This window comes from Dermochelys coriacea, chromosome 4, assembly GCF_009764565.3.
Source record: "Dermochelys coriacea isolate rDerCor1 chromosome 4, rDerCor1.pri.v4, whole genome shotgun sequence".
NCBI lineage: Eukaryota > Metazoa > Chordata > Testudines > Dermochelyidae > Dermochelys > Dermochelys coriacea.
The window spans coordinates 81,430,013-81,444,096 of record NC_050071.1 but is presented as its reverse complement, the minus strand read 5'-3'; the positions used below and the strand labels follow the sequence as shown (position 1 = coordinate 81,444,096).

Genomic DNA, 14,084 nt, shown 5'->3' with positions numbered 1-14,084 from the left:
TTCATAGAATCATAGGACTGGAAGGGACCTTAAGAGGTCCCTGCACTCATGGCAGGACTAAGTATTATCTAGACCACTCCTGCAGAGGCAGTCATTTCCCATCTGTGATATTGCAGAAAAGCTTGAGGCCACATGCTACAAGCACATAAGAATAGACTGTGACAAATTTAACTCAAAACAACTATTTAAAAACAAAGAAAGGTTTAATGTTAGGGTTTGAAGACATCAAGTCCAGATCCTTTTTATCAGCACTGCCTCACTATTCAGCCAATGAACTTTACAACTTCATGTTGGAGTCTGGTTTCCTTAGTCTTAGTTTTGTAGAATACGTTAGATTGAGTTACATAAGTGTGACACAACCATTGGTGCCAGCTGGCAAAGGCTTCACTACTCTGTATCAGCAATTCTTAACAGGCCTGACAAACTCACTACACCAAACATTTCTTTCATAGTATTTATCCATAAATAGTGTCTTGTAAGGTATCAAATGGAAGCTGGGATCACACAGATCATTAATATTATTGTGAAAGGTATGTACTGGTGATTATGTGACTTACTAGAATTACGTTTAAAGTCTGTAACCAGGGACAGTTGAAAAGATTTCTTCCAGAAAGGAAATAAGATGTGGATCTGTGAAATATAAATTAAGCATTGTAAGCCATTATCGCATAAACGGGATGGGAAGACACCAGAAACTAAACCACAGGGAGATGTCATCTCTAGGGTGCAAAGATAATGAACTTTGGGGTATAAAGGCAAAAGGACACATTGTTTATCCTGCACTTGAAGTGGTAATCAGGTAGTGTAGTAACATCCATGAAAACAAGTTCTCAACAATCCTGCGTTGAAATGCTTCACAAAAGACTTGGGGCTTGGCTACACTTGCGAGTTAGAGCGCATTAAAGGAGCCCTGGGCACACTAGCTCACTACCTATCCACATTGGCAAGGCACGTGGAGGACTCTGACTCTGCAGCTAGAGCGCTCCAGGTCCTCCACCTTTTTGTGCACCCCTGCTGGAGTGCCGCAGCACCAGTGTGGACACCCTAGTCTCTTGGTGCGCTCTGACTGGCCTCCAGAAGTGTCCCACAATGCCTGTTCTAGCCACTCTGGTCATCACTTTGAACTCTACTGCCCTGCCCTCAGGTGACCAACTGTCAGACCCGCCCTTTAAATTCTCTAGGAATTTTGAAAATCCCCTTCCTGTTTGCTCAGCCTGACTCAGCCAGGCATGGAGTGCTCTCAGCGAATCTTTCCGGGTGACCATGCCTCCACGCGCCAGGCGAGCCCCAGTATGGAGCAACGGCAAGGTGCTGGACCTCATCAGTGTTTGTGGGGAAGAAGCTGTCTAGTCCCAGTTGCGCTCCAGATGTAGGAATTACAATACCTTCAGGCAGATATCGAGGGCCACGACCAGGACGCCATGCAGTGCAGGGTTAAAGTGAAGGAGCTGCAGAATGTCTACCGCAAAGCCCGCCAGGCCTGCTGCCCCTGTGATCTTCTGTTTCTACAAAGAGCTGGACGCAATACTTGGGGGTGACCCCCACCTCCATTCCGAGGACCACCATGGACACTTCAGAGCCCAGTTAAACAAGGCTGGAGGAGGAGGAGGAAAGCAGGAGCGAGGATGCTGAGGCAGAGGAAGACACCCCGGACTCCCTAGATGCATGCAGCCCAGAGCTGTTCTCAAGCCAGGAGGAAGGTAGCCAGTTGCAGCAGCTGGTACTTGGGGAAGGACAAACACCAGAGACGGTTCCCAATAAGCGGCTTTTACTTGGGAAGGAAGTTTATTTGGGTGCGGGCTCTTGTGGGGAGGAGGGTTAGAGCTGCACGCATGCCTACATGTGGAATAGGGCGTTGATGTGCTCTCTCACATCACAGTAATTGGCCTCAGTGATCTCTTCAAAGGTCTCATCCAGAACTTGGGCAATGCACTTGCGCAAGTTTCTCGGGAGAGCCACTGTGGTCCTTGTCGCAGTAAGGATAACTTGTCCGTACCACTGTGCCGTGAGGGGATCATTGCTGCACACAGGCAAGCTGCATATAGGCCAGGGCTGAAGCCGCATTGTAGAAGACCCTCCCTTGCTTCCCAGGTCACCCTCAGTAGCGAGATATCTTCCAAGATGAACTCCTGTGGAAAATGTGGGGACAGTGTTCAGTATAGGGGCCCCCTGCAGCTTTGGCTCTCCCGCGGGCACAGAAATCCGGAGGACGGTACAGCCATGAAACAATCAGGCACACTTGATCCTCTGCTTACTCACCATTTTGGGGCTCCTGTGGGTTATATGCGCTCGCTTTGGGACGGGAAAATTATGCTATTGTGTAGACTGTGCTTGCCCTAAAGCATGGGGGATTTATTGCTCTGTCTGGTGTGAACAATGGTGCTTCTGTTCAGGGTTGCATTTTGCCTTTACAGATGCAACCTTGAGATCTCAGCCGTCCATGTTATCACAGGCCAAGAGACTGCAAAGAATCAGGAAGAAGCCACGTAGAAACAAGGAAGACATGTTGTGTGAAGTAATGTAGCATTCAAGTAATGAAAATCAGAAAGTGTAGGAGTGGCAGGACAGTGAAAGGAGGATCTGCCAGCAGAATGAGGAGCACCGGCACAAAAGCGCGGTGCTCTGACAGCAAAGCATGGATTGGCTGATAAGCATAATAGAGCGCCAAGCGGACTCTATCCAGGTGCTCGTAGCAATGCACACGGACCATTACCTCCGCTACCCCCCGCAGCCCTTGTCCCAAAAAACTCTTTCTCTTGTGCCCCCATGTTACCTCCAACCCACTTTCCCCAACATCCGGGTTCTTACCGCCACCAGCTGCCTCCAACATACGTAGCTTCACCACCCAGCCCTGAAAACTACAACCGTTGCCCACTGCACTCAACCCCCATCACCATGCAGTACAGCCATCCTAAAGTGCAGCACTCATTGCACAGCACTCCAGCCAGGAAGGTTGAGTACGATAACAGGACATAAGCAAATCACTCCTCACCCCACCCCCTTGCCCTTTCTGTTTCCCAAGCAGTTGTGTTTCTTTTCAATAAATGAATTTTCTTTTCAATAAATGGATTTTTTGGCTTTGCAAACATTCTTTATTATTGCATAAAGTAAAAGATAGTTTAGCCCAGGAAAGAAATAGGCACTGCAAGTTAGCATAGCAAACACAGATTCCTACTAACATTGGAACCACTGCACTTCACTCCTGTGCAGGGCACCAGACATTACTGGTGGCTTTCAGCCTCAAATTGCTACCTCAAGGCATCCCTAATCCTTGCAGCCCCACTCTGGGTCCCTCTAACAGTCCTGCTCTCTGGCTGTTCAAATTCAGCCTCCAGGTATTGAACCTTCGAGTTCCATGCCTGAGTGAATCGTTCACCCTTCCCTTCACAAATGTTATGGAGGGTACAGCACACGGATATAACCACGGGGATGCTGTCATTGGCCAGGTCCAGCTTCCCATACAGAGAGCGCCAGTGGCCCTTTAAACAGCCAAGCGCACACTCCATAGTCATTCTGCACCGGCTCAGCCTGTTGTTGAACCACTCCTTGCTGCTGTCAAGGCTTCCTGTGTAGGGTTTCATAAGCCACAGCATTAAAGGGTAAGCGGGGTCCTGCAAGGATCAAAATGGGCATTTCGATTTTCCCTACGGTGATCTTCTGGTCTGGGAAAAAAGTCCCGGCTTGCAGCTTTCTGAACAGGCCAGTGTTCCGAAAGATGCGTGCGTCATGCATGTTTCCGGGCCAGCCTGCGTTAATGTCAATGAAACGCCCACGGTGATCCACAAGCGCCTGCAGAACCATAGAGAAATACCCCTTCCGATTAACCTACTCGGAAGCTAGATGGGCTGGTGGCAGAATTGGAATGTGTATGCCATCTATCACCCCTCCGCAGTTAGGAAAACCCATTTGTGGAAAGCCATCCACAATGTCATGCACGTTATCCAGAGTCACGATTCTTCCGAGCCGGATGCGATTAATGGCCCTGCAAACTTGCATCAACACAATTCCAACGGTTGACTTCCCCACTCCAAACTGGTTAGCGACCGATCGGTAGCTGTTTGGAGTTGCCAGCTTCCAGATTGCAACAGCCACCCACTCCTCCACTGTCAGGGCAGCTCTCAATCTCATGTCCTTGCGCCACAGGGTGGGGGCGAGCTCCTCACACAGTCCAATGAAAATGGCTTTTCTCATCCAAAAGTTCTGCAGCCACTGCTTGTCATCCCAGACTTGCATGACTATGTGATCCCACCACTCAGTGCTTGTTTCCCCGAGCCCAAAAGCGGCGTTCCACGGTGGTGAGCATGTCTGTGAATGCCACAAGCAAACTCGTGTCATATGAGTTACTCAAGTTGATATCGTCGGAGCCCTCACTGTCACTTTGGATCATAAGGAATAACTCAACTGCCAAACACAACGCATACTCCTCAGTAGTTCGGGCTCCATTCCCGCAGACCGAAAGGGAAGACAGAGCACGAAGTACAAAAAAACGTTGAAAGGCGGTGCCAAACATGGATGGAAGCACAGGGGTTGCTGGAATGTGAACCGATGCATCATGGGGCGTTGGGACAGGACCCAGAATGGACTGCTCCCCCGCCCCTTTCCCACAAGCCACAGCACCAGAAAGGGGAGAGGTGCTCTGTGGGATAGCCGCGCATAATGCACTGCTCCCAATGCTGCAGCAAGTGCTGCAAATGTGGCCATGCCAGTGTGCTTGCAGCTGTCAGTGTGGACAGACACCAGCGCTTTCTCTATTGCGCTCTCCGAAGGCAGGTTTAACTCAAAGTGCTCTACATCTGCAAGTGTAGCCATGCCCTTAGTTAGATGTGATAAGACTGCTTTAGACAAGGAATACAGTCTGTTGTTTTAGTCTCTAGAAAGCATTATACTTTTGTTTTATTTGTAACCCGTGATTCTTATCACCCTTGCTCACTAAGTTAACTTTTGTTAATAAACTTGTATTTGTTTTCACTATAAATTACAGTGCTCAGTTATTGTATGGACCTGATACCCAGTTCAATCAAACAAGCTAATGTGTACACACTATTCCCTTGGGAGTAACAAATTTGGTCATTAACTGAGTGCGTCCAACGTCAGGGGCTGTACACTATCAGGGAAAGCTCTTCAAGTTTTAAGTGCAGACAAGGCTTTAAAGTATGAACTCCCTTGTAAACACTTATTTTGAATTAGTGTCCTTGATTTGATTTAGTTTAATTTAAAGCAATTTAACTAACCCACTATATTCTTTCCCACATTTCTGCACACAAGTCACAGATCTTTACTTTGTGATCCTCCACCTATTTTATACACTCCATGGTTACAGAAGGTTGGGTTTTTTTTAAATTAATCGTTCATGTCCTGTATGTTTTTATTTAAGAATTGCACAGGGTTTAACAAGCAAGGCTCAATACCCTTATCATCTATTGCAGATCAGGAAACTGGGGGAGTTTACAAAGGCATCAGAACACCAGGAAACAAAATACAACTTTCTGACTCAGTGCTGTGATGTGTTCAGTAAACACCATTTCCTTCCATGATGAGTTAGGAGAAATTCTGACTGACCCCCCACAACCTTTTAAAAAGTGGAGTGATATTGTAGCTTTGGTTAATACTTATTCAAGCACTTGTTTGTTGGGGCCACTTCTTCAGCTGCACTGCACACAGAAATCTTGTTGAAATCAAAAGCTACATACCTTACCCCCAATTAGTTCATTATGCAAAATAGCTATAGAATCATCACTTTAACGTATTGCAATCAAGTGTCTAGAGCTTATCCTCACAACAACCCTCTGAAGTAGGGAACCACTATTATCCCCATTTTACAAATGGGAAACTGAGACAGAGACTAAGATCCAGATCTTCAAAGGTATTTAGAAATCTACTTTGTCCAAGGTCACACACCAAGCCTGTGGCAGAGCAGGAAAATGAACCCAGTCTCCCCTAGACTAAGCTAGTACCCTAACTACTACACCAGCCATCCAATAAAATTTGATAGGTAAGAAAATGTATCTAATGACAAGTTGTTTTTCCAACTGTTGGTGCGGCAAACTCACCATCAAGCTGTATTCTGCCTTCTATACCATCAGAGATTCAGGAATTAGAAAGTAGTTCAGTTTTGTCAATTCACAGGACTGAAGAGAACCATGCAGATTATTCATCAACTTTTATTAGTTCTACAGTGCTAATAGTTGTAGAATTTGATGTTGACAATATAGAACAGATCTGTGAGTAAGAATGCACCATTTTTACATAGAAAAAGTGCCTAACTACCACTATTTCTAAATTTGGGGAACTCCTCTCACTGCATTGAAAAAATACTATGAACAACATGCTCTCAGCCATTACTTTTATTACCCAGTGTTTTATACACCACATTTATATAATTCTTTCCAGACTGCTGCACCTAAAGGGCCATGGTTTCCCATGATCTTTGTATGAAACTTCCAGATATCAGTGTGAGTACTGAGTGTGTAAACAGAGTAAAATAAGACTCAAAATATGTGTAAACTCATTTCAGAAGACACATTCAACTCAACAGAAGCACCTGCATTTTCCTCTGCCCGCACATTTAATTGATGATAGCAGAGTGGGAATACTATACATTCCATTATTTATTGGAAAATATTGTTATTCTAGTTTTACATGAGTATCTCTTGTGCATCTTAATAAAACAATAAGAACCACCAGTAACTAGACCTTGAAACCCATCCACACTGAAGACAGTGTACATTTTTCTTTTTATATTAAAAAAGTACTGCTCTGTTGATCGTTTTCACAGATGTTCCTTACCCAGTTTAATGTCTAAGATTTTTTTTCAAAAAAGATGTTACTAACATTTATCAAAATTGTCAGTTTTCAAAGCATTTAATAGCTAAAACAAAATATTAAAAGTGAGGACATCCCAGAAGTTTATTGTTTTTAATAGTAGCAGTCATAAAATATGCTTATATAGAAATCCACATTTATCTGAAAAACAGTGTAAATGGTATTTCATAAAAGGTAAGTTTAATTTGCTTAGAGTTTTGGTGGTTTAAATCACCCTGCTTGTTTACTGACAATTTGCTATTGTAATAATGTTAAACAGGATCACATTATTTTAGGATTAATTTTAAAATGTTACAACTTTTCATAAAAATAGTCAGCCAACTATTTTCTCTCTTTTCAACAGGAATAGTGAACATTATGGGCAACAAATTTCAAACAGATAAACTTTTTCTTGAAATGTAACAACTTTCAACCATTCAAGTACTATGGTCCCATATATACTCCTATGCAGCTAAAAAGACATGGTAGACAACTGAGCACACTACCACCAAATCGTAAGAATTACAAAATTATTAGACTTTAATCAGATTGTACCTTAATCTTTTAATTAAAAATAGAAGACTTAGGTAGACTATTTAGCAAATAAAACAGCACGCCAGTGTGCTCTATATTAAGGCATACTTTTAAATGCACACTTCTTGTGATCTATAAGAAGTTTTTTACAATTGCTACCGCGTGAAAGGAACAATAATGTAATTGTTCTGCAAAACTGAGAAATACAAAATTTCTGGAAGCCTACATTTTCAGAGTACAAAAGTAACCCTTAGTTACTATGTGTCCTACAGGATCTCTTGAGGATTTCTTAAAGCTGGGGGTAAATTTGAGGGTTTTGACTCTTCATCAAGTAGTACCAAATCTTCAATTTCACGTCCTTTGTACTTTCTTTTACATATCTTTACAATAACTTTCTTCTTGAGAAATAATTTCAAAGCTTCCCTGGAAGCTATAGCTTTGGCATTTTCCTTACTTTTTCCACAGCCAGTACCCAAATAAACAGACTTGCACCTCAGTTCACAAACTATATTTTCATGAGAGCTTTTATTTTGAGGTAAGTCTGCAAGTTCTTTCAGTGGAACAAAAGTTACATCTAAAGTGGCTTTCACAGACTGAATGGATGAGTTTAGAAGTTCTGCATGATTCACGTTGGGACTAAAACCTCCAACAGCAACTAATTTCCAGGCCACAGCTTTGTACAGTCTATTGAAAAAAGGCTGTCTTTCTTTTGCATCTTCACTTGTTAATGGCTTCCATGACACTTTAGCAGGATTTTCACTAGCCTGAGAGCTGCTTTTGGAAGCCACTGGTGCAGCGGTGGCCTGAGAGCTGCTTTTGGAAGCCACCAGTAGAACGCTGGCCAGGGAGCTGCTTCTGGTAGCCGCCGCCGCTGGCGGAGCACTGGCCAGCGAGCTGCTTTTGGCAGCCGCCGCTGGAGCGCTGGCCATGGAGCTGCTTTTGGCAGCCGCCGGAGCACTGGCCTGGGAGCTGCTTTTGGCAGCCGCCGGCACCGCTGCCGCAGCGCTGGCCTGAGAGCTGCTTTTGGCAGCCGCCGGCGGAGCACTGGCCTGAGAGCTGCTTTTGGCAGCCGCCGGCGCCGGCGCGCTGGCCTGGGTGCTGCTTTTGGCAGCCGCCGGCGCCGGCGCCGGCGCGCTGGCCTGGGTGCTGCTTTTGGCAGCCGCCGGCGCCGGCGCGCTGGCCTGGGTGCTGCTTTTGGCAGCCGCCGGCGCCGGCGCCGGCGCGCTGGCCTGGGTGCTGCTTTTGGCAGCCGCCGGCGCCGGCGCGCTGGCCTGGGTGCTGCTTTTGGCAGCCGCCGGCGCCGGCGCCGGCGCGCTGGCCTGGGTGCTGCTTTTGGCAGCCGCCGGCGCCGGCGCCGGCGCGCTGGCCTGGGTGCTGCTTTTGGCAGCCGCCGGCGCCGGCGCGCTGGCCTGGGTGCTGCTTTTGGCAGCCGCCGGCGCCGCCGCCGGCGCGCTGGCCTGGGTGCTGCTTTTGGCAGCCGCCGGCGCCGCCGCCGGCGCGCTGGCCTGGGTGCTGCTTTTGGCAGCCGCCGGAGCGCTGGCCTGGGTGCTGCTTTTGGCAGCCGCCGGAGCGCTGGCCTGGGTGCTGCTTTTGGCAGCCGCCGGAGCGCTGGCCTGGGTGCTGCTTTTGGCAGCCGCCGGAGCGCTGGCCTGGGTGCTGCTTTTGGCAGCCGCTGGCGGCGCTGCCGCCGCCAGAGCGCTGGCCTGGGTGCTGCTTTTGGCAGCTGCCAGAGCGCTGGCCTGGGAGCTGCTTTTGGCAGCCGCCGGCACCGGAGCGCTGGCCTGGGAGCTGCTTCTGGCAGCCACCGGTGCTGGAGCACTGGCCTGGGAGCCGCTTTTGGTAGCTGCCACCGCCGGAGTGCTGGCCTGGGAGCTGCTTTTGGTAGCCGCCGGCGGAACACCAGGCAATGTACTCTTCTTTTCATGTTTAGTTTCCATACTTGAATGATAATTCATTTTTGATTCCGTTCCAGATGAAGCAGATGCTGCAGCTGAATTATGTTTGGCAGTGGTTTCATAATTAGCTGCTTTTGTTTCTGTTTCTGTTCCTGGCACTGTGCTCTTTTCTTGGTTTGAGCTTGAGGATGGCAGTGAACGTTCTGAATCTTTTCCCGCATCTTTTTCCTCTTTCTTCGGCAACATGCTCTCTGTCTCCTTGGAAACTTCTGTCTTTGTCAACTTAGCATCATTTCCAACATCCTTAGAATCTCTGCTTTTGTCAACAGCTCGTTTCTTGCAAGGTTCCTCTACCCCTTCTAAAAAACACAAACAGAGTTATGTCCTTACTTCCATAACAATGAAGCATAGCTCCCTGTCTACTGGCAATTGATTTAAAGTTTCTAGAAAGATTAGGCCAAACAAAAATCTCTCCTGGCCCTAAAACTGATTAATTTAAACCAGAAAGAAAAGGAGTACTTGTGGCACCTTAGAGACTAACAAATTTATTAGAGCATAAGCTTTCGTGAGCTACATCTCACTTCATCGGATGCATCCAGTGGTTCTCAAGTAGAGATATGTGTACCTCTAGGCAGAAGTCTTACATGGGGTATATCAACTCGTCTAGATATTTGCCTAGTTTTACAACAGGCTACATAAAAAGAACTAGAAAAGACAGTACATACTAAATTTCATACAGACAAAAGGAGAAAATAAGCAATTTTTTAGTAATAGTGTGCTGTGACACTTTTGTATTTTTATGTCTGATTTTGTAAGCAAGCAGTTTTTAAGTGAGGTGAAGCTTGGGGTATGCAAGACAAATCAGACTCCTGAAAGGGATACAATAGTCTGGAAAGGTTGAGAACCACTAGTTTAAAACACCCACAAACTCAAGAGTTTGAAATCTGATTCCAAATGTTACCTTGAAATTCCAAGGCATTTCAATCTCAGAGAGATATGCTAAACTGGGTACTATGATACAAACGTAGACCCAGGGTTCAAATACAAGGTTTTGACTTGGACACCTCTCTATTTTATTTACTATTACTACAAAGCTCTTCAAAGCACTGTTTTCTTTTGGCAATTTCTTTAAAACTAGACACATTTACAGCCAATATGAGTATAAAGGTGCATATGCTTCACATTTGGTCATTTCTATTAGAAAAGCCTACTGTGAGCACAATATAATGGGGTGAAAGGTCAGAGCACAAATGCCTGCAACAAACTCATCTAAAGAAAACTTTTAACTCAGTAATTCAGACCCACTTGATGCAGCCCAAACAGCAACACTATTGCTTAAATTAGCAAGATACCGTACTCTCATGTTTAAGTTGAACACTGAGACAGACAAACGAGAGTTTGCACTGACATTATCCTGGGAGGTTTTAAATCCTGGTTATTTCAGCGATTACTTTCTTAAAGTTGGGGAAAGGCAAGTTCTCAACATCTGAAAATCGTTTTCTAGACTCCTAGGAATTGTCACAGCTATGATCTGCTAACCATTGCTACTTGATATGCCTCTTTTCTTCACCTTGGCAACCAGTTCATCTCTCGTCGTGTGGGCGGGCGCATCGGTCACTTTGATGCCTTCAGCCATTTCCAGCACCTTTTCCATCACCGACAGCGGGTACCTGGGCAGGGGAGACAACGGGAGCGAGCTCGGCGCGTCTCCAAGGGAAACGCGCGCCCGTCAGCCCGCAAACGGGGCGCCCCGACCCTTGCCAGAGCCCCGCCCCCCCCCCGCCGCCACTCACCGGCAGCCGAGGAAGACGTGGTTGGCCCACACCATGGAGAGAGAGACGAGGCGCTGCAGGACCCCGCTGTCCCCGGCCGGCGGGCCCCCCGCGTTGCGCAGCAGGAACTCGCGGCGGTGCCGCCAGTGGTGCTCGGGCTCGCAGTCCCCGCGCAGCGTCTCCACCCAGGCCGCCTCCTGCCGGCTCCGGCCCAGCGGCTCCGAGGCCGCGGCCTCCGCCATGTTCGCGGCTCGGCCCCGCGGCGCCTGCCCGCCTCGCCCCCGCCCGAGGCCGCTACGGCAGCGGCTTCCCGCCTGCACGCGCGTCGCGAGCCCGACCACCGGCGAGCCCTGACCCCCTCCCGCCTCGAGCCGCTGCAGCGGGCGCGCGGGGACCGCTCTCGGAGCCAAGAATAACGGATGCAGCCAATCCGCCGCTTCCTTCCGTCTGTCGATTATGACCTCACTACCGGTGCGGCCTCCCCTTTTCCTCCGCGAGAGAAAGCGAGCCGCCGCAAGCAGCTGCCTTCCCAGCAGGCTCTGCGGTTCGAACTGGTGTCTATTGTCTCCCCTGGGCCCTCCCACCAGGAGCCGGGAGCACTTAGGGAAGCGGCCGCTGGCACCGCCGTCCTAAATAGGAACGTCCGTCCCGTCCCGTTCCACGAGGGATTATGACGTCGCTGGGGGCGCTGTCCAGGCTCCATGCCCAAGATACCCGGCGGGAGGGTCAGGGACTGGTTCAGCGCGAGAAGGTTTCCCGGGGATCGGGATTTGCCCGCCCCACCGCGTGGCCCCTGGGTCCCTGCCCGGGCACCGGGACTGCACGAGACCCTTTGTGAGACCCCCCAAGGAAAGAACCTGGGCGATGCCTTCGTGTCCTTCTGTGTCACGGTGCTCATAGAAACGTGGGTCTCCCACTGTTGGGGCACCCTGAGAGCCTGGTCCCCTCTGTGCTGCGTTGGACTGCAAATAAATGGCTTGGAGGGCTAGTATAGCAGATGGCATGGAGAAGGAAAGAGCAGACAAGTCCACAGCTTCACGATCACTGGCCTCTTAGAACCATGGTTGGTGTATTTGTAGCTGCAACAGCCTACATTTGTGCACTGAAATGGACAGAAATGTTTGCTGCCTTTCTAAGTTCTGTTAATCTATGCTAAAAGATTGTATTGCAGTGCCTGTCTTTCACATTGGTTTTCTGCCTTGGTTTTGCCACTCAATAATTTTCTGGTTTTGGAGACAATAACTATCTTTATTAGTTCACAACTCATGTTGCAGAATGCATAGCCGTACTCATAGCACACAGTACTTGGAAATGTACTCAGTGTCCCTTGGAAATGTCCCTCAATGGCATAGCTCCATGCTTAGCTCTTGTAATGGCCCTTTTGTCTGGCTTTTCAAGGTCAGCAGACAGCAGCTCCACCTCTGCCCTGGCAGCAGCTTTTTCCCCTTTGCCTCACAGATATTATGCAGGACACAATAGGTAGCCATAAACATAGGGATAATTTTCTCACTGAGATTCAATCTGATGAGTAAACACCACCAGGGTCCTTTCAATCTACCAAAAGCATATTCAGTCATTCTGCACCTGCTGAACAGCTAGTTGAATTTGTCCTTCATACTGTTGAGGTGACCAGTGTTCAGTTTTATGAGCCTGGAGAGCAAGGACTAGGTTGGGGCCCTAGAATCACAATTGGCATTTCAATGTTGCCAGTGGTAATCCATCAGTTGGGAAAGAATGTCCCTACTTGCAGCTTTCTGGACAGTCCTGTGTTCTTAAAGATGTAAGCCTCATGCACCTTTCTTGACCAGCCACACTGATACTGATGAATCGTCCCCAGTGATTCACCAATGCTTGCATAACCATAGAAAAATAGCCCTTTCTGTTGATGAAGTCTGTGGAAAGTAGGCTGTTGCCAAAATATTCATGTGCATGCTGTTTATCGCCCCACCAGAGTTGGGAAATCCCATTGCTGCAGATCCATCCACTATGTCCTGCAATTGCCTGTAGTCCTAGCTGTGTGTAACAGGATCTGATTAATGGCTCTAGACGCTTATATGACAATGGTCCCACTGTAGATTTTCCAAACAAAAAATGATTCCCCATTGACTGGTAGCAGTCTGGCATTGCAAGCTTCCAATCACCATTTGCTTCTCCACTGTCAATGCAGCTCTTATTCTGGCACCTTAGAGACTAACAAATTTATTAGAGCATAAGCTTTCGTGAGCTACAGCTCACTTCATCAGATGCATTTAATGGAAAAAAAACCACTAAATACATCCGATGAAGTGAGCTGTAGCTCACGAAAGCTTATGCTCTAATAAATTTGTTCGTCTCTAAGGTGCCACAAGTACTCCTTTTCTTTTTGCGAATACAGACTAACACGGCTGCTACTCTGAAACCTGCTCTTACTCTGGTGTCCTTGCGCTGGAGGGCTGGGACAAGCTGGGCACACAGATTCAGGAGTGTGGTCTTTCATGTCTGATAGTTCTGCACCCACTGCTCAGCATTCCACCATCTGTAGCTGCTTTGTTAATGCCACTAACAATCTTGATTGTTTTTTGCTATGTCCCTCAGCCAGCTGTCCTCCAAGAAATTCTTGTGTCTCGTGTTGTTGCGGTACTTCCCATGGGTCTGCATACACAGGAGAATTGTGCATCCTGTGTTTGCGATGTTCATGAGAATATTGAAGATCTCTGCAGGCTCCGTTCTTCTGTCAGAGATGGCGGAAACTGAAAACTGCTATGCAGGTTTGTGGATTTTAAAAAAAAAGTGCAAAAATTATGAGATATGGATGCTATTATAGTATAGAGAAAGTTTCATGCTGGGAACTAGGATCTTAGGTCCCAAGATCCCCGGGTGAGTCATTTTTACCCCATAACAAATTGCAAAAAAGTTCCAAAAGACATAACTCCAGAGGGCAGCGTGCTACACACTGGGATACCTACCTATTGTGTACCACATTTCACATCAACACTACACTCCTGGTGAGCATGCACAGCGCTGACACAAGCAGCCAAGTATGTACACACAGAAGCGATATACAAACTTTGGTGGCTCTACACCAATGTAACGTGCATTGACC

General features: G+C 47.6%; 1 protein-coding gene across 13 annotated transcripts; it reads right to left on the bottom strand.

Annotated features, from left to right (window-relative positions):
* Positions 1–6,329: 6,329 nt before the first annotated feature.
* Positions 6,330–11,586, bottom strand: LOC119854968 (CDKN2A interacting protein). Of its 13 annotated transcripts, none has more exons than XM_043513551.1 (5): positions 11,024–11,586; positions 10,770–10,900; positions 9,225–9,589; positions 9,159–9,191; positions 6,330–9,116 (listed from the first exon to the last, which is right to left on the bottom strand). In XM_043513551.1, the coding sequence occupies exons 1-5, from the start codon at positions 11,242–11,244 to the stop codon at positions 7,602–7,604; spliced, it is 2,265 nt and encodes a 754-aa protein (XP_043369486.1). In that variant the 5' UTR covers positions 11,245–11,586; the 3' UTR covers positions 6,330–7,601. The 13 variants fall into 13 exon arrangements, with proteins under 13 accessions (XP_043369486.1, XP_043369492.1, XP_043369483.1 ...); XM_043513557.1 differs by having other exon boundaries at positions 6,330–8,345; positions 11,024–11,576; XM_043513548.1 differs by having other exon boundaries at positions 6,330–9,191.
* Positions 11,587–14,084: the final 2,498 nt, after the last annotated feature.